This window comes from Natrix helvetica, assembly GCF_964273705.1.
Source record: "Natrix helvetica genome assembly, chromosome: 3".
Classification (NCBI taxonomy): Eukaryota; Metazoa; Chordata; class Lepidosauria; order Squamata; family Natricidae; genus Natrix; species Natrix helvetica.
In genome coordinates, this window is record NC_138549.1 from 59600485 (window position 1) to 59621208 (window position 20724).

Consider the following 20724-nt stretch of genomic DNA (forward strand, 5'->3'; position numbering starts at 1 on the left):
GCCAATTTCCATTTTGATTTCTTATCAACTTGCCAGTGGCAAAGCCAGAGGTGTCGTCGAGACGTCACATTGGACGCCAGCACTCTGGAAGAAACTTCACCGCATTTAAGGAGATGTCAGCCCAATACTGGGCTGCTGCAATGATCTTATTCACGTCCTGTTAGAGACGTGTATCATCTGCTGGCAACTTGGCCTGAAGGTCCTTTAACCAAAGGATGGAAGCCCTGTTAAAGAAGGAGGCAGAAGTGGAAGCCTTAATGGCCCAGGTGGCCGCTTGGTGAGTTTTGTGACAAGCCTTCTCTGCCTTCCTATCTTCTGCCTTGAGACTCCCCATGAAGTCTGCTGGAAGAACCGAATTAGATGTTAAAGAAGCTACTGGAAGGTCTACAGGGGGTAATTTGAGAACATTCTCTAAGTTCGCCTCTACTGAATAGAGACTCTTATCACCTCCACTACGGGGAGCCAAGGAGCCAGGCTGGGACCACTGGCGTTGCACCACTTCCATAAACAATTCAGGCACAGGAACCAGTTCCTGAGCCAGAGCCTGTGCTTTGAACATACTGTCCCTGGGATTGGGAGCAGTCGCTCCAGGTGCCCCCTGTGCTTCCTGAGAGGCCGTGCCAAGTTGCATGATGGCTTTCGCCTTATGCAAAATGGACTTGAAAGTAGTGGGTTTGAACAACCCCGAAAAAGCCGGGCTGTCTAGAGGAAGGTCTTCATCCTCAGACAATTCCTGGTCATCTTGATCCTGCTCATCTCCTACAGAAACCTCACTGACAGCAGAGGATGCAAGAGATGGATGTTTCACCCTGCACGAGGAGCCCCCAGGATTCTCCCTGCATCTGCCTTCTGAGTGACTGCCCCTGTGCTGGAGTCCCTCAGCTATGCCCTGTGAGATGGCTCGTGCAATCACCTCCTGCACCTCAGAAGAAAGCATGAGGCCCCTATCCTCCCTAGGGCAATGCTTAGCCTGAAGAGGTGGGGAGGAAGGCTCAGGGCCTGAAAGCCTAGGGGGAGACTCAGGAGGTGGGTCCGGCTCTGAATGAAAGGAGCGGCCTGGGGAACTGGGGCCCACCACTGAGTTATCAAGGGATAACTCAAGAGGTTCGACCTCCTCCTCCAATGACTGCAGGGGAGTTGGGTGATGAACAGTGGAGGGAGGCCCCTCTGCCTGGATCCCAGGTGCTCTGCTCTATGGCTGGGCAGGTTGAGCAACCTCCCCTGAGGCCTTGTCTTTGCCTGCCATCCTGCTCCTCCCCTTGACTTTTCTCCTGGTATTGACCCCAGGCCGTCTCCGTCTACCGTCTCCGAGGGCCCAGGCTGCTCCGATGCAGAGGACGACTGTTTGTCATCCTGCCAGGCTCAGCCAATGTAGAGGGGAACAAAAGGGCCAATAAGGCTGTAAACAACCCTCGCCGAAGATAAAGCGAAAGGAGAGCAAACGTGCTAGGAAGCACTGCTGAGTCACCCAGCTAAAAGAGGCCAGCCGCGTATCTCGGACCGTTGCAGCCACATGACTCTGCTGCACTCATGCGGGAGGCAGGGACTGCATAGAAAGCAGCAGGCGAGTGGTAGAGGATCTGAGGAATGACCACGTAGTGGCCAAAACAATGAGGCTGCCTCATCAGTAAAGTGGGTGGAGGCGGTGTTGCCGGGGACCCAGACAAAGCCCACACACCACCAGGCGGCAATCTTCCCAGCAAATGAGCAGTGTGGCTGAAAAAGGCCAATAGCGCATGAAGCAGGGGCTTAAAAAGGCCACTGCACGCAGGGGGGGGGGTAATAGGGTGATTTGATTCTCTGCTGTTCTCACCAAAATCGCAAGCAGCAAAAAGGGGAAAGGAAAAAAAAACCCAGTTTCAAACGATGAATGGGGGGAACGGTGCGATACCGCCACTCCCCCCATGGCTCTATGCCTCTTAAGGCAGACCAACTAGCCAGTCCAGTCTCCAACCGGCAGTACAGAAGGCAGGGAGGCATCCCCCACTAGCTCACTCCTCTCTTCAGCAGGCAAGAAACAAAGAGGAAAATTGCAAAATCTTCCCCAACAAAAAAACCCAAAAGAGAAGGAAAATAAAAAGCTAAAATAACAAGCTTGTGCACAATTTGGAGTCCAAGCCTAATTATTCCAAAAACATAGCTGGAACTCCCTCAGTTTGCATCCTTTATGGGCCAGACTGAATTAAAAAACAGACTTTAAGGAGGAACAGGAGGCGTGGCTAAAGTATTTCAATTCAGTCCTAGGGCAACCAAACTAATTTAACCCATGCTTGGACTCTCCAAGCAGCATGCAGGGAAATGAATATACCTCTCTACATACTACCTCCAATCCTTACAGCCTTCCAAGAAGCTTGGACCAAAGTTTGTAGGACTGTTTCCCATCAAACGCATTATTAATCTAATCACAGTAGAACTAGACATGCCCAAATCCTTGTGGGAAATCTACCCAATTTTCTATTACAGTTTGTTAAAGCATGAAGTAGGATTGACAGGGAGATGTAGCTCCATAAAGGAGGACAACTATGTTCACCTTTACAAACAGATGGTCCAAGATTTCGGCAGATGGAAGAACCTACAACTCTCCCTTATGGGGAGAATAGCAGTTATTAAAATGTGTACTCTCCCCAAATGGCTATTTTTATTTCAATCGGCTCCTGTAAGATTGGAAAAGAAATTCTTTAATGAAATGAATAGAGCCGTCTCAAAATTTATTTGGCAAGGTAAAAAACCTAGAATTAAACTGAAAATGATGCAGGAACCTAGAATTAGAGGGGAATTTGGTCTGCCCAATTGGCAGCTTTATTATCAGGCGGCTTTATTAATTTGGATTAAAGAATGGATGACCCTGAGAACACGGCTCCTGACTATTGAAGGCTGGGGCCTACAGTATGGTTGGCACTATTATATTTGGCCCGGTTCAGAGCGACCCAAACACTTTAACGACCATCTGGTGCGTAGGACCTTGAGCCACTCTTGGGAGAAGTTGAGGAGGAAGTTATACTTGAAGGGGCCATGCTGGATCTCTACTCAGGAAGCCCTTGTTTATCCAACACGATATAGAGGGGAGAAGATCTTGACATATGAAGAGATCTTAGACCCACAGGGGAATTTGAAGACCAGGGAATCACTAGCTTCGCAAGGGTACCATATCGACTGGTGGCCATATTCCCAGATACTCTCAAGGTATAAAAAAGATCAGAAGACTGAAGGTATATATCCCTATAAACAAGAACTGGACAAGGTTCTTTTTGGAACAGAGAAAGGGATGCTTTCCAAGTGTTACGGATATCTATTGCTATTGGACGTAGGGGAAGAAGTGGTCAAAGACTGCATGATTGCTTGGGGATGGAATATAGGACGCACATTGGACTTTCAAAGTTGGGAAGAAATTTGGTTTAAAAATATGAAATTGACTATGGCAGCCTCGTATAAGGAAAATACATATAAAATGATATATCGGTGGCATCTACCACTGGCAAGACTTGCCAGAATGTTCCCTGGGATCATGCCTAATTGCTGGAAATGTGGTCACAGAGAGGGGACCTATTTCCATCAGTGGTGGACCTGCCCAATGGCGATTAAATACTGGAAAAAAATTAGGCGGTGGTTAATAGAAATCACCCAACATCAATTAGATTTGAAACCTGAAACCTTCCTGTTAGGACTCAAACCCCCAGATATCAACATCGAGATATGGTTCTTGGTGTTGCACATAATCATTGCAGCAAGATTGGCATTTGCCCAGGAATGGAAGAGCGAACAAATACCAATGGATAGGGCAGTAATAAATAAAATTAATGAATGCGCAGAATCGGATAGACTAACAAAATTAATTAAAGGAAAAAAGGACTCAGAATTCTATAACTCGTGGAAGAGGTGGTACGGGAACGACCGAATAATAACAACTGAAGCAATAATATATGTTTAAATCAGATACTGGTAAATAATATTAATCAGAAATTAAAGGACAAATAAGAATTGATGATGTAGGTACGCTGACTAGTTGGGCTGCATATAGTGTAAATGTTGGTGCTAAATATTAGGCCTATTATTAGGACGGTAATGTCAAGTTTAGTTATTTAAACGTTATGATTTCTTGCGCTGTGACGGCAATATGTTTGAAATTATGTTTTTATGACTTTATTTTTATAAGAATAAATAAAAATAATATTTTTTTAAAAAAAAGTAGTTTCATCTTTAACACCACTTCCCCCTCCTCTCCCTCAGCCATTCATAGTGGAAGGGAAACAGCACTTTGAAGGACAAGGGTGCTATCCAATACTTGGTAGCTTGGAAAGATTTTCCAGCCGCCCAAAACGAATGGGTAAAAAACTGACATGTTAGAGCCCCTAAGTTGCTCAAGCAGTTTCATAATCAATATCTTGTTAAACCTAAATAAGTCTAACATTCTATTTCTGTCTCCTGTTTGTTCTGTTTACCCTTGCAGGTGTGATGTCTCCTTTTTCAGGGGAGGGTGGCAGCATGTCAGGGCCCCATAGCAGTCACTGCCATTCTGGAGGAGGGGGGAGCAGGTTGCTAGAGCCGGATACTTTACATGCTTTCACTTTTGCTGTAGCACATGAGATCTAGGGGGAGGGGGAAGGTCTATGCGATGGATGGGCTTCCTCCCAGCCAGTTCCAACCTGCAACCTAGGTTGCAGCACCCTGAGAGTGAACTGCTATCAAACTGATGTGTCTAGGAATTATCATAACATCTTTGTGGCATATTATTGGCTACTGGTGGATTGGAGATCAGGTGGGGGTTGAAGAGGGAAAAATAGCTTAACGCTTTCAGCAGGAACTTCAAATTCCACCTGACTTTTCTGCAATCACTTTCTCTCAATAAAAGTTTCCTTTGAACTACCACTGTTTCAAGAGTCATGCTTTCCTGAGAAGATAGCTGAGGAAAGCATGACTCTTGAAACAGTACTATTTCCCTTCCACTATGAATGGCTGAGAGACAGGAGGGATAGCTAGTCTTAAACTACCTTAGGCTTTAACAAACTTCAATGGAAAATGGGGTAGACTTTCCACAAGGAAAGCTTCTTGGAAGGCTGTAAAGATTGGATGTAATGTGTAGAAAGGTATACTCAATGTCCCACATTAAACTTTTTATATTCAGACTGTTTTTTGTCAGCTTGCCTTTTGTAGGCATCTTTGGCTTTTTGAAGCGCCTTGTGCATTACTGGCCAGGTGTTTTGTAGCTGGCCAATCCATTCCTTCTGTTGCATAGAAAAAGGCATTAATATCAAATGACAACTTTTTGTTTTTTTCATGATAATATGAACAAGCCATTTCTATAAAGATCTATCAAGTACTTATGTTCTTTTCTTTAATCAAAATAGACAATTTTGCCATTTCAACCAACTCCATCAAAGTTTGCAACCATTCGTCCATGTTAGGAATCGAAGTGTCCTTCCATTTTTGTGCATATAATAGTAATGCTGCTGTCAACATATATCGTAACAAAATTTCATTTTTTTTCTCCAGGCCTTTTTCCATTAGACCCAAAATAAAGAATTGTGGTTTCAGCTTTATCGCCATTTTCAAAATTTTATGTATTAAAATATGAATCATATTCTACTTTCTTTGCCTTCTCGTATATTAACCATAGATGATAAAAAGTCCCTTCTTTACTTTTACACTTCCAATGTTCATTTGACATACCTTTATACATCTTAGATAGCTTATTTAGTGTTAAATACCAATGATACATCATCTTAGAATTTTTCTTTTACATTATAATTGAATGTAAATTTTAAACCCTTCACCCATATATTTCCCCATTGTTCAAGCATCACATTATATCCAAAAGTCCTTGCTCACTGAATTATACAATGTTTTATATATTCATTTTCCAAATTCAATTTCAATAACATTTCATAGATCCTAGCAATAATATGTCCATCATTTCCACATAATAAAATTTACAATTCATTTTTAACAAAGTTACATCCATAGCACTTTTTATCCAGTTTAAATCTTTCTTTCAGCTGTTGATAAATAAACCAATGGCAAACATAACCTTTTGATTCAAGTTCTTCCCTCAGCTCTAATATTGTGTCACCTGCGTTAAAAGATAAGATTTTGCCATATGTATAGTGGTTGTCAACCTTTCTATGTGCTCTGATGTGATGGTCTGTTCTAGTTGTTCCTTGAGAGTTGACATAGTGTGCTAATATTTGTTTAGTCTAAGATGTGCAGCTGTGCTCATGAGCCATATTGTTTTTTGCCCATTTTCTAGAGCTATTTTCTATCCAGCTGTGTAGTTTATTGAAGGTTTGTATTGGAACTAATAAGTGTCAAAATATTGGAATTTTGTAAATTCATTTTCAACATTTATACTATATATGTATACTGTATCAATTGTGTGCGTGTGTTTCAGTGGTGGGTTCCTCCCGGATCGCACCGGATCACGCGCGCTCCCTTTCAGCGCTCCACCTGGCTTGCGCGCTCCCTTTCAGCGCTCCACCTGGCTTGCGCGCTCCCTTTCAGCGCTCCACCTGGCTTGCGCGCTTCCTTTCAGCGCTCCACCTGGCTCTCGCGCTCCCTTCCGGCGCTGAAACCGGAAGTACAGTTTTGCCCGGCCCTGGCGAAGCAACGACGCCTGTCTGCGCTCCACCAGCTCGGCTGGGAACGGAGATGTTTCCTCAGCGGAGCGGAGCGCCTGAAAAGTCTTTTCAGGCGCTCCGCTCCGCTGAGGAAACATCTCCGTTCCCAGCCGAGCTGGTGGAGCGCAGGCAGGCGTCGTTGCTTCGCCAGGGGCGGGGCAAGACTGTACTTCCGGTTTCAGCGCCGGAAGGGAGCGTGAGAGCCAGGTGGAGCGCTGAAAGGGAGCGCGCAAGCCAGGTGGAGCGCTGAAAGGGAGCGCGCAAGCCAGGTGGAGCGCTGAAAGGGAGCGCGCGCGATCCGGTGCGATCCAGCAGGAACCCACCACTGGTGTGTTTGATACACACATTTGGTAATGCCAGTAAGTCACAATCTTAAATATATGCAAATGTATTCCTTCATTAGCAAAAAACGTAACTTAAACTTCCCACCCAGAAGGTTAAAAACAAATTAACATTAGAAGTTGAAAAAGAGGAAGTCTTAATCCCAACTGGATTTCTAACAGGTCTTACCTTTCCATAGCAAGCCTGTTTCCTGAGGGTTATATGCTCACACAACTCCTGGCACAGACTCAGAAGGTCTTTCTTACATTTGTCAACTTCTTCCATAATTCTGGTAACACCATGGCATCCCAGATCAGAACCTGGCAAAAGACAGTCCTTGTAACACATAGTCTGGTTCTGGGTATCTTCTATTACCATATCCAAAACAGTCTCCTGTGAGGGAGGAGGAAAGTTCCAAAGCTCTATTAATTTTTCATAACTATAATCTGCAACAGAAATTCAATGCCTCATTTACTCTACAAAATGTAAAGTACACCTAGTTCTACCTGAAGATTATACTGGACAAACATATATAAATTACAGTGTATGGTATTCTTAAATAAAATAGATTCAACTAGAAAATACTGAAAAATGAACATTACTAGAACAAAGATGTCCCCAGCAAGTAATATTACAATTAATTTTATTAGATTATAGTTCAAAACATAGATGTGTATCATATCCAGAATTTGATTTTCTTCCTGCAAAAAGTCTTTATTTAGTTTTACAGGATTTCAAAATTAGAACAGTTTTATCCATATGGATAGAATTTATGTAGTTAAGAATTTCATTCTGTGATTTATGATTTGCTTAAAGCTTAATCATGATTTTCAGGTTTTTAAAACAATATAATTATATGTCACACAATTGATATCAAGAGCAAGTACAGGTAGTCCTCAATTTACAACAGTTCATTTAATGACTGTTCAAAGTTACAACTTCACTGAAAAAAGAAACTTGGCAACTGATTCAGTGGTGAGATTCAATTTTTTTTTATTACCGGTTCTGTGGGCATGGTTTGGTGGGTGTGGCATGGTTTGGTGGGTATGGCTTCGTGGGCATGGCAGGGAAAGGATATTGTAAAATCTCCATTTCCTCCCAACCAGCTGGGACTTGGGAGGCAGAGAATAGATGGGGGTAGGGCCAGTCAGAGGTGGTATTTACCGGTTCTCAAAACTACTCAAAATTTCCACTACCGGTTCTCTAGAACTGGTCAGAACCTGTTGAAAACCACCTCTGAACTGATTTCTATTTATGACCTTTGCAGTGTCTTGGGATCATGTGATCAGCTTTTACGATCTTCTGACAAGCAAAATCAATAAGGGAAGTCAGACTCACTTAACAACTGTGCTACTAACTTAACAACTGCCATGATCAACTTAATAATTGGGGCAAGGAAAGTTGTAAAATAGGGCAAAACTCACTTAACAAATATCTCACTCAACAACATAAATGTTGGGCTCAGCTGTGGTGGTAAGTCAAGGACTATCTATAATCCAATCCTCTGTACATCTCTGTCTTAGCGTAATATATGTAAAGTATATAATATATGCTAACTCTGTTATGGGAAGTACTTGACACGCATCTCTGTCTTAGAGTCTTCAGACTAGTTTACTCTAAAACTTAAACCAAATATTTGATTAATTTGACTGTGGTCTCCATGACTCACCAACTACAACCAAGTACAGAACAGGAAGGTAGATCGGCAGGCAAATAAGAACTATCCTTACAGCACATGCAAACACCCAGAAATCTGATTTCCGTATTCCAACTGGAGCTCCTATGGTCCTTCCATTTATACACAAATCCAATACTAATTACCTAGAAAATTTCCATTTTAGCAACCAAATTTAAGATGCTTAAAAACATTCTGTATAGATAGCAAATTACCAATTCCTTTTAACCTCAACAAGAGCTCAAACTTAAATATAGTATATTGACAAGCATTAAAGAAGCACTTGACAAACACCTAACTGGTAGCTATACCGATAATTTTGTTCAATTTTGTAGGGGGAATTTTTATAAACAAATCTTGGCTGAAAAGGGAAATTTAAAAAAAATATGTAACTTTTTATAACCACATTATTGAGCCATACCATCCAATGCCAATAAAGGGATTCCATAGGCTTCCATTTCAAAAATGCTTCTAGACGGGAGCAATCAGATTCCACAAAATGCACCAACTGTAGAAATGAAGAACAAACTATATTTAATTATTGCAATATAATAGAAAGTAATATGGCTTCTGTAAGGTAATAGGCATGTCTAGCAGTGCAAGCTTTTAGATGAGCAACATACCCCCAATTGATTTGTAGACAAAACAATTCTACATGTATTGTAAAACTACAGCATAATCTCTGAGCAAGAATTCTCCCCTGCCTCCCAAATCCCTGTGTGAAATAGCCACAGAAGAGTTGCAGAAGACTTTTATTCTAAATTTCCTTGGCTATGGTAAAAGCAAAAAAGAAATAAGCCCCACACTCACCTCTGTTCTCATATCACAATATGAGGTTAAACATTCAAGGACTCAGAAAGAGATACAAGTCATACAAACCTATAAGTGCAATGAGCATTGAGACTCAAAGGATGTTTGAGGATTGATTTTAGTTAGTGTATATTCAAACCCCAGTTTTCTTTAAGGTAGCTTTTTCTTGAGAACTAATCACTATTTTTTTTTAAAGCAAAAACCCATTCATGTATGTCAGGAGTGAAATCAACTTATCTTCACTACCTTTTCACAAATGGGCAGACGTTGCACAGAGTGTCAAAAAGGGGACGTGATGACGTCCAGGTGGTTGGGCGGAACCTTCTGCTGCCACCAGTACCGGTTCACCCGAACCGATAGAACCGGTTGAATTTCACCTCTGATGTATCTTAATATTCTAAATTGTATAGGTGGTACCTGGTTCAACAAAGTAATTGAGAGAGGGATCTAACAGTCCTAGTGGACAATCACTTAAATATGAGCCATTAGTGCGGTACAGCTGCCAAAAAGGCCAACACAGTCCTAGGCTACATCAACTGATAGTATCAAGATTACATAAAGTGTTAGTATAGCTTTATATTGCAATAGTAAGACCATACTTGGAATACTGCATCCAGTTTTGATCATCACAATACAAAAAAGATGTTGAGAGTGTAGAAAGAGTGCAAGAAAGAGCAATAAAGATGATTAAGGAGACTGGAGGATAAAATATAAGATGAATGGTTGCAATAGTTGGGTATGTCTAGTCTAATGAAGAGAAGGAAAAGAGGTGACTTGACAGCAGTCTTCCAACATTTGAGGGGCTGCCACAGAGGAGAGGGTTGACCTATTCTCCAAAGCACCCGAGGGCAGGACAAGAAAGAATACAGGTAGTCCTCGAGTTATGAATGGAATGGAGCCTGCCCATTCCATTCATAACCTGAAGATTTGTGGGAGTGAATGTTGTAGCTTGAATGTGATCACTCCCTCCTTTTGCCCATGCATTTGATAATAATATGTGCGGATTGTTAAGTGCACATGAGATATCTCGGAGTGGAGAAGGTGTAGTGATGGAGGTCACCTGAAGGCCACCTGCTTCAGACCACATGCGGTCTTCCCGGCCTTCTTTTTCATCACCGAAGGCCTCGTCAAGCAGATCGCCAAAGAGAAAGGAGGCCTGGAATCCACGTGTGGCCCTCTGGGCCTCCTTTCTCATCGCCAAAGCGCTTGAGGATTGCATTCCTTTAGGCTTCAGCAGCCCTTTTCAAAAAGCTTTTGCCGATAGGAACAGAGCTTCAGAGGGACGCACCTGCTTCTCCCAAGCTCCGCTAGTGCCAACAAAAGCTTTTTGCAAAGAGCTGCCAAAGCCTACAGGAACACAATCCCCCTACATGCTTCGGCAAGGAAACAGCAAACGGAGGGAAGGTTTAAAGGACTAAAGCCTTCCATCTGTTTGCAGATGGACAGGCCTCAATTCGCAGAGAATAGAGGTCTAAAGTGCAATGTCACGCAAGATCAGTAGCAAGAGATATCATGCTACTGATCTGTTAGGTCTCTGTTCTCCGAGACGCACTGAAAGCCTGAAGTAATGAAGAAAGCACGACAGAGAGGAGATCTTCACAAGGTGAGTCTCCACAGGCAAAGTGCCTGTGAAGACCCGTCTGGGAGAGGGGAGGAATAGGAGGGGCGAATGTTGCAGAGCCTCTGCAGTCATTCATAAGTTTAACAACTGCCATGGTGCTACAATATTCATAATTTTGGGACTTGTTTGTAAACGCTAGGGGGCACTAATCACGTAACTTTGAATGTACACTAAGGGAAAGTTTGTAACCCAGAGATTACCTGTAATTGGAAACTTAGCAAAGAGTGAGCCAACCTACAACTAAAAATAAATGTCCTGACAGTGAGAACAATTAATCAATGGAATGGCTTGTCTCCAGAAGTTGTGGGTACTCCCATCATTGGAGGTTTTAAAAAGAGATTGGACAGCCATTTGTCCAGAATGCTATTGGTCTTCGGCTTGGGTAGAGGACCTCCAAGTTCCCTGCCAAATGTTATATTGTTACTGAATTTTAAGCTGTTATTTCTAGTGGTCGCTGTTATGATGGGCCTGTAACCTGATAACATACCTCAGAAGGTGCAAACATCTCCAGACTGACTTACTAGAATAAATTTAGGGTGTGTCATTTAATGGGGTGAAAATTAATTTTTGAATTTTTTTTTCAGTAAGGTATTCTAAAAATGTGTGTTTTTACACCAAGAACTCAAATCTGCTGTTATTTTTGCAATTGCACAATGTTTAGCTTGGTAAATCCACATCTGATCATATACCCCATAAAAGTCTGCTGTAATCCAAATGCTATTAACTTTATCTTCTCAAAATTACACCTTTTGCTACAAAAATTAAAGTTTTTTTCTGCATGAATCTTATCTAGCTAAGCAAAAAAATAATCCAGGCAATCCATAAACTAACATCAGAAAGCAATTATCTGAGTTACAAAAATGTTTAAGTGAGTTTCATCAAGCCTTGCTTTGATTCGTTCTTGCCGCAAGTTTGATTCAACTTGCTTCTTGGCCTATGATATGACCTTCATATTTCTCATGTGTATACACTCTGCTTGCTGCCTCTGGGACCTTTTTCACACATCTCATTGGGCCGTGATAGGGCCACTGTGATACTTGCATTGGTTTCTCAATGTAGTCAGTTTGCACATCAAAGGTGGCTCATGTATACCTTCAGACCATTCAAACACCTCCAGCAGAGTGGATGCTCTGGCATTGATTAAAAGCATTTTTCTTGCATGTAAAGAAAATTCTCCCAGTGTATCATCATCTGCAGAAGAGTACCTGGCTTATCATTTTAGTGAAAGCATACCATGCTGAGTGCTGAATGGTTAGCAAACAGCATCTACTACAGCCTTCTTTTGCAGTCTGACTTGCTGCAGCTGGAACAACACATGAAGGCAGGCCTTCAATCCAGAAATGTTTACTTTGATGCTGAACCAGCAAGAGTAGTGCACACCAACAATGTATTCCACTATCATTCTTACATTTTGGAGCGTTTTGCCTTTAAAGCCACGTATTGAAACCCATATTTGACAAAGCCTATTTGCAGTTGTCAACCAGCGTGAATGGCTTATGGGGCCAATTTCCAGAAGAGCCAGATCTGTGGGAAGTTCTCCTGTCCTTATTGCCTGAGTGATCCTATATCCATATGTTTGATCAGTAGAGGGATCATTTACAACAATGTGTCTCAGTAAAATGAGAGGCTCACCGATTGAAAATCTGGTGAATGAAGGATCAATGTCAAGTTCTGTTGCAGTGTCTACCATGTTGCCAATTTTATCTGCCCATTTGTTGTTAGACAAGATCTTCCCATCCAATTTTGTGATCAAGTGTCATAGGTGTAACTCATTTGTGTGGAATGCACACACCAACCAGATCAACTTCCGGTCAAGCTTGATCTCTACCCAGTGCATGGCACCACCTTCACAGCCAGTATTAACATTTATAGAATCTTCATCAATTGTCTTCAAGCTTTTGTCAATGCCTTTCTTCTTCATGAAATAAACGAGAAACCTGCTCAAGTGATTGCTGATAATCACCCGAGCAGGTTTCCTTGTTTTTGAGACTTTCTTTGGAGTGAAATGATAAAGATATTTTTTTTCACCCTGCTCACTGCACACAGAATAAAGTTCTTCTTTGATGGTACTGGGGAGTTTGCTGGTCTGAATTGTTTTTGCTTTCAGCATAACTTTAGCTGTATCTATACGGCCATTGAAGATGTATTCTATTTCACTCTTCTTACAGACAGAGCTCATCAAATTCTTGATCTAGGGACTTCATAATTTTTTTCCTGGGTTGTCTTGACTTTATTGTGGTCAACTACAAGTCTCTTGTCTTCTCTGGAGACCAAGCCAGCATCTATGAAGTTGGGTGTGGTAATGGCAGCAGTGGCACGTAGACCAACACCATAACTTATGGTCTGCATAGCGACATTTGTTATTTCTAATCTATTGTATTTTATCTTTTCTTTTGAAGTAGAGGATACGTGTGTTTGGTCTAAGGCCTCTTCATAACTTCCATCACATTCCTCTTAATCTTCATCATCAGTCTGTCCTTCATTTTCGTCATAAGTGATAATTACTTCATTTGTCAGTATCAAAATGTATGAAATATTTTTCTGCTTATATTTAGCAAGCTTCAGTCTCTAATCATCTTGCCACATTTGCCTTTTGACTAGTCGTTTCTCCTTGGGACATCTAGCAAAACAATCTGGTGCAATCCAAAAGAACCAATCTTGTCTCTCTGACCTTTAATGACAGCAAGTTCCTTCAATGGTATCTTCATCTCCTTAGGGCAAGTATAGTTAATGTGAGCTTCTTTTTTGCAGCTAGCAGGGCAGCCGAATTCGGCACACAGAACAATTTGACACTTGTAGTTGAGGATGCCAAACAGTTTGTGAAGTTTCACAGAGAAAGTTTCTTTGACCTCTAGCTTTCCTCTACCAAGAGATATGTTTTTGGCTTGATCCCAGCTCTCTTGGACTTGTTCAAGACTGTCACTCTTGAATTTACAACAGGGATCACAAAAGAACTGTTTGCTTGTTCCCACTTTTCAAGTACTTTTGGATATATGTCTCCTGCAACACTGGCTGCTGGTTAGTTTCTAGCATCATTACTACTTTGTTCTCTTAACAGTAGGCCATATCTGAGAATGTCTTGCACTGTTGGGAGTTCAGACAGCAACAAGTCTCTGCCAGTCCCAATTAGGTTGCTCAAATTAGTAACGTTCCCAGACTTGTTCTTTTTTAAGAAGCCATTACAGATCAGTTATCACATTCACAGGAAATAAGGCCAGCAGTATTAACATTCTCAGACAAAATATCATTTAGCAGAAAGAAAATTACTGTGAAATGAAACAAACAAAATGTTAAGTTATGATATTTATGTAGTTATTTACCAAGCACTTCTAAATTATATTAAAATAACCAATATATCTTTACAATTCCCAAGGCATGTCACAACTTTTGAGCACCCCTAATGTTTGCAACCTGAAAGTTGAAAAATTTGACATGACCTAGATCCTTGCTTAAGAATATTTATTTCAAACCTGCAACTTCTCCATACGCCTCAATTTCTCCTATCAATTTAGGTGCAGATTGAAATGGCTCCTCAAGAATGAAGACTAAATCGTCACCAAATGCTTGCAGCTTATATTCTTCCTTTTTAATAGTCATTCCCTTTATTTCTTCCTCTTCTCTAATCTTTCTATTTAGTACTTCTACTGTTACAACAAAAAGCAGTGGTGATAGTGGACAGCCTTGTCTCGTACCTCTTTTAATTTCGATTGGATCCGTCAGTTCTCCATTTATCATTATCTTGGCTGTTTGCTTGTAGTATATCATTTGTATGGCTTGAATAAAGTTCTTACCAAAGTTCATTTGTTCCATTTGTTGTATCATAAACATCCAATTCACATTATCGAAGGCTTTCTGCACATCCAGAAACATCAAGGCCATTTGCTTCCCAGAGTGGACCATATAATATTCCAAGGTATCCAAAATTGTCCTTATGTTGTCTCTAATTTGCCTCTTTGGTAAAAAGCCATTTTGGTCCGGGTGAATGAACCCATTTATAGCTCCCAGAACTCCCTCCGCGAACTAGGCCAGGACCTAATGGTGGGGATGACCGCTGTCTCCACCTGCCTCGAGAAGGGGCGTATCAGGTAAGAACCAACGCCCCAGTCTCCAACGTTGGTGGAGACAGCAGTCATGCATGGGATTTACCAAAGCTGGGCATGTCCCCTGGTGGGAATGAGACTGGGCTAGGAGCTTGAAGAGGGAAGAACCTGTTGAAGGACCCGCCGTCCGAATGCCGCAACCACCAACGCGTATCTATCCACCTTATAATGGCGGATAAAGGAAGTAGGAGTTGCCCAGGTGGCCGCCTCTCTTCCACTGAGGCCTGCCTTGTCCATGCTGCTGACGTAGCCGCGCTGTGTGTGGAATGCGCTGTGATATTGGATGGAGGCGTGAGGTGATGTGCCAGGTAAGCTCTAGTTATGGTTGACTGGATCCAGCGCCCAACCATAGACAGAGAGGCCTTCAGACCCTTGTTTGTGGGATGGAAAGACACAAAGAGCGCTTCGGTGCACCTGAAGACAGCCGTCTTGGCAATATAGATCGTCTAACCTGTGCCATTTGCACTCGAGACTTGTGAGAAGGATTAGGGCAAACGTTCGGTAGAGTGAGATCTAGAGATCGATGAAAAGCCAAATTGACCTTTGGAACAAAGGTGGGATCAAGTTGAAGGACCATGTGGTCTGAGCAAAAGGTACACAAGTCGGAATGGATGGAAAGGATGAGACCCGTCGTGCAGATGTGATGGCCACCAGAAAGGTTGTTTTCATTGTGAGGTGATGCAGGGAGGCCGACCTAAGAGGCTTGAAGGGTGGTCCAATGAGAAAGTCAAGGACCTTGGTTAGATTCCACGAGGGGAAGCGGTGAATGACAGGAGGTTAGAGATTAGACATGCCCTTAATGAAGCAGTGCAAGGAGAGGGTGCAAGGAGAGACTCATCCCGGTGAAGAGAGAGAACCGAAGAGAGAGCCGACACCTGCCTCTGTAAGGTGCTAGGTGCGAGTCCTTTATCTAGTCCCTGTTGCAGGAACTCCAAAACCTGGGGGACCAAAGCCTCCAGGGGCAAAACCTCTCTAGAAAGGCACCAAGTGCTGAAAGTCTGCCACGTTGATTCGTAGATTCTATTAGTGGCTGGGCATTGAGAAGCCTGAATAGTTTGAATTACAGTCTCAGAAAGGTTTGCCGCCTTCAAGACCGCCCGCTCAGCCTCCATGCGGTTAGGCGGAGCCAAGATAGGTCGGGATGGTGAATAGATCCCTGGTGAAGAAGGGACGGTGTCAGGGGGAGACACCACGCTGGGCCCACTGAGAGGTTGACTAGGTCCGCGAACCATGGCGGCGCGGCCAATGGGGGGCGAGTAGAATGAGTTCGGCCTCTTCTATCATTTTCTGAATGACCCTCTGCATCAGGGGGAAGGGAGGGAAGGCGTACAGGAGACAGTGGGGTCACCTGCACCTTAAGGTATCCGTCCCTTCCGCGCCTGGTGTCATGTAGTGAGACAGGCACCTGGGCAGCTGATTGTTGGATGCCGTTGCGAAGAGATCTAGCACCGGGGTCCCGTACCTCGTCGACAGCTGTTTGAAGATGCGACGGTTGAGGGTCCACTCCACAGGATCGATTGTTGTGCAGCTCAACCAATCTGCTCTGGTGTTGTCAGAGCCCGAGATGTGTTCGGCGTGGAGAGAGAGAAAGTTGGCTTCCGCCCAGATCCCTAGGTGAAAAGCAGATTCAATGAGGGATACTGCTCTTGTCCCCCCCTGGCGGTTGACATGCGCCTTGGCTGTTATGTTGTCTGTCCAAATTAGCACATGTGTATTGCGGATTGAAGATTGGAACTGAAGGACAGCTAGATGGATGGCCCTCAACTCTAGCCAATTCATACTGTGGGAAAGGTCGGAGTCGGACCAGAGACCCTGAGCTATCTGATCTTCCAGGTGAGCGCCCCAACCCATCAAACTCGCATTTGTCATAACTACGAGATGACGGGATCCCTGAAAAGGGACTCCTGAGAGATGGCCAGGGAGATCCACCAGTCCAGAGAGCATAAGACCTCTGGAGTCAACCTGACCTTCACTAGGGAACAGCTGCTGTTGGTCTTCTGGAATGGCAGAATAAACCACTGGAGGCAGCGACTATGAAGCCGCGCCCAAGGAATGATGGAAAAGCAAGAGACCATCTTCCCCAGCAGTTGAGGCAGCCAGAGAAGAGGGACCTGCTGTCTCCTCCGTACCTTGAAAGCTAATTCCCTGAGGCTGATCTGTCGTTCCCGAGACAGGAAAACTTTCCCCTGAGCGAAGACGATGAGGGCTCCCAAGTACACTAGACGAGAGGTGGGAACAAGGTGACTTTTCTCCTGATTGATGAAGAATCCCACCTCCCGAAGCACCTGCAAGGTGTCCTGGAGATCCCGAAGGGCCTGGTTGTGTGACCTGGACAACAGGAGAATGTCGTCCAGGTAGCATAAGATCCGAATGGGTCTGGCACGTAAGTGGGCTGCTACAACTGACAGGAGCTTGGTGAAGACCCTTGGGGCTGATGATAGCCCGAAGGGGAGGGCCCGATACTGAAAGTGACGGCCCGCATAGACAAAGCAGAGGAACCGTCTGTGTTGCTTGTGAATGGGTACGTGGAGGTAAGCCTCCGTGAGGTCCACTGAAGTGAGGAGATCGTGTCTGTGCACGCCCTCTAGGATTGATAGGAGAGAGTACATTTTGAACCTCCTGTACCTGATGAATCAATTTAGGAATTTGAGATCAAGGATTGCTCTCCAGCCCCCCGAAGACTTTGGCACGATAAAGAGATGAGAGTAGAACCCCCGTCACACCTGGCCTGAAGGCACAGGTTGAATGGCCTGAATGAGGAGCAGATGATGGATGGCCTGCTGTAGGAGCCTCTTTTGAGGGTCCTCTTTTGAGGGTCCCTGGAGATGGGGCACGGGACAAAGTGGTTCGGAGGGCTGGACGCAAGTCCAAGAGAAGGCCGAATCTGATCGTGGACCTGACACACACGTCGTTGGTGATGTCGTCCCAACGATCCGCGAAGGTTGACAGACATCCCCCTATGGGGAGATCCTCCAAGCAGTCACTTCTGCCTCTTGTAGGAACGGTTGTTATTGTCCCTGAATGACTTTCTGTGCTGGAATCTCTGGTTGTTTCTGCCTGATCTGTTGGAAAAGGAAGGGCCCTGTCTGGGGGGAGCCTGACATTGCGGACCGGAGCTGGAGGAACCCCCGTCCTGACCATGAAAGGGCTGCCTGCAATAAAAGGATTGACTGTGGCCCTCTTGCTTCTTAGTGCTGGCTGCAAGACCTTCCGCTTATCCTTGGACTCTACCAATAAAGGATCAAATGGGGGGCCAAAGAGAAGGGAGGAAGAATAGGGAGAGGAGGCTCCACTTGGCTCGGGCTTCCTCCTGCCACTGCTTTAGCCAAAGCAGACGACGGGTGGAGATGGAGGATGCTATGGCCTTGGACGCAAAATGGGCCGCATCCAAGGAGGCATCTGGAGCGTATTCTAGGGCCACCTTTATTTTGTTAATATCCCTGCAAGCCCTAGAATCCCTGGCAGGGAGCCTCGCTTGAAGTTGCCTTAGCCATAAGAGAGCAGAGCGACTAAAGAACGAAGCAGAGATACCCGCCCTAATGGCCCAAGCTGAGGCCTGGTGACTCTTGACCAGAGTTTGTTCTATCCTCTTGTCATCGGAGCGAAGAGCCTTCTCAGGAGCTGCTGAGGCTGCGTTAGGAGAAGAAAGGACAATTATAGGTAAGTCGATAGAAGATACCTCTAAAGCCTTGGTGAGTTCTGGTCCCACGTTATACAGGCGCTTGTCCAAGGTTTTGGGGAGGGGACCTGTATCTGGTGATGCCTATTGGTTTTGGACCACATCTATGAAGAGTCTGGGAGACAGAATCACCTCCTTTTCCACCTTAGGCTGGATGAAGAGGGGGTCAGTAGTGTCTGCCTTGTCCGCTTCCGTTCCTTGAGGTGCTTTAGGGGAAGGGATGCCAGCGATCCTCTTGGCCTTAAAAAGGAGAGAGCGAAAGACAGCAGGTTTGAACAAACCGACAAAAGGCAGGTGGGTGAGGGGGAAGACCCTCATCTTCCGAGATATCTGAATCTCTTGCCGGACGTTTTCTCCAAAAACCAAAGGTTGAGTGGACCTGCCAGGGAGCTCATGTGACGAAGAAGCCGAGAGATCACCATCCCTGCGTCTGGAACCAGAAGAAGAAGCAGACCTACATGGAGTAGAGTGGTTAGAAGAACTATGTTTAAGGGATGCTGCTACGCCACGTTCAATGGCCTCAGATATCATATCAGCCATGCCAGGTAAGAGCGGCGGGGTAGGGGAGAAATTTCCTCCTGGTAGAGGGGCTCCTCATCCAGAGTGATGCTCCTGCCACCCTCAGATTCATCCCCATTGCAGGCCAGATCGCCTGGCATCCTCAGGTTGAATGATGGATGCAGCAGGGGAGAGATCATCCTCCGAATCAGAAGATAGGTCTGGAGGAGGACTAGGAGGAGTAGGCCTCTGGGCCTGAAATAGATGGGATTCAGTATGGTTGGTCTTGGCCTTGGCCTTGCTGGGAGGAGCCTGGGTGGCACTATCTTTTGCCTGTGGATTGGCTTTACCCCTATGGGACGCCCTGGGCGTCTTGGAAGAGGGCTCAATGGGGGAGGCTTCTCGGGCAGGCCTGTGCTTGTGGGTCCCAGAAGAAGGGGTTTCGTTGGTGGGTGGAGGCACCTGTGGCTCAGGGGCAGGAGATGAGGCCATGGTCTGTACTCACGACTCCTTGAAGTACCCAAAATGGCCGCTGGAGATCTTCGTGCCAAAACAAAATGGCCACTGAGGCTACAGAGCCTATAGGCCGGACGCACAAGGTAGCCGAAACTGCAGAACGAGGGAGGGCGTCGAAGGCCCTGAAGAGAGGCTGCGGAGGCTGAAGAGAGCAGCAGCGGCGATCCAGTGGAGGCGGGAGCGCTGAGGGGCGGCGGAGTGTGGCAGTGTCACTTCCCAGTGGCGGCGGTGACTGCTGGCGGCATTTTAGTGGCTGCTGGCAGCTTTTGGTGGCACTAGGAGGCGGCTGAGGGCTTGGCGGCAAGAGGAAAGGCCCAGAGGCCAGCAGAGGCGGCAGCGCTGAGCAGAGCCTCCAACGGCCATGCTAGGAGGCGCTGCTTGCAGGAGAGCATCTGAAATTGCCGCTAAGCTCAGGAGGCAGAAGCCTCGAGCAAGCCCTGGTGAGTCTCTTCAAGAAGCCCCGGGGGCTAATTGAGAGAACTAGCTCTGAAGAGCTATACAGTAATTCTTCCCAATTTGGATGTAATTTAGGTAAAATTTAGGAAAAAATCAATTAAAGGTAATTATAATATCTTTGAAAGTTGAGGAGAAAGCAGTTAGCACAGCCAGTTCGGATCAAACCAAGTCTAAAAAAGGGGGAGGACACTCCTCAGAGGCAATGACATCACTTTGGTATACTCCAGTGCTTCTCAATTATTTTCTGTCATGCCCCCCCTAGGAAGAAGAAAACATTTCGCGCCCCCCCCCGCGCGACTGTAAATAGTATAATTTGTCTATAAAATTGTTATAAGTACACTTCTGCATAACATAGCACACCAGTCTTTCCTCGTCTCCCACCGTAGTCACATGCTTTCTTTCCTCTTTCCCTCTTACTTGTCTATCCTTCCTTCCAC

At 44.8% G+C, this 20724-nt stretch overlaps 1 protein-coding gene across 2 annotated transcripts in view; it reads right to left on the reverse strand.

The window, feature by feature from the left end:
• TEDC1 (tubulin epsilon and delta complex 1) overlaps positions 1-20724 on the reverse strand; it is a 52986-nt gene that overhangs the window by 10151 nt on the left and 22111 nt on the right. For both annotated transcript variants that reach the window (XM_081947989.1, XM_081947988.1), the window contains 2 exons: positions 9029-9115; positions 7122-7325 (listed from right to left, as the gene is read on the reverse strand). In XM_081947989.1, the coding sequence (XP_081804115.1) occupies positions 7122-7325; positions 9029-9115 (291 nt within the window). The remainder of the gene's footprint in view (positions 1-7121; positions 7326-9028; positions 9116-20724) is intronic.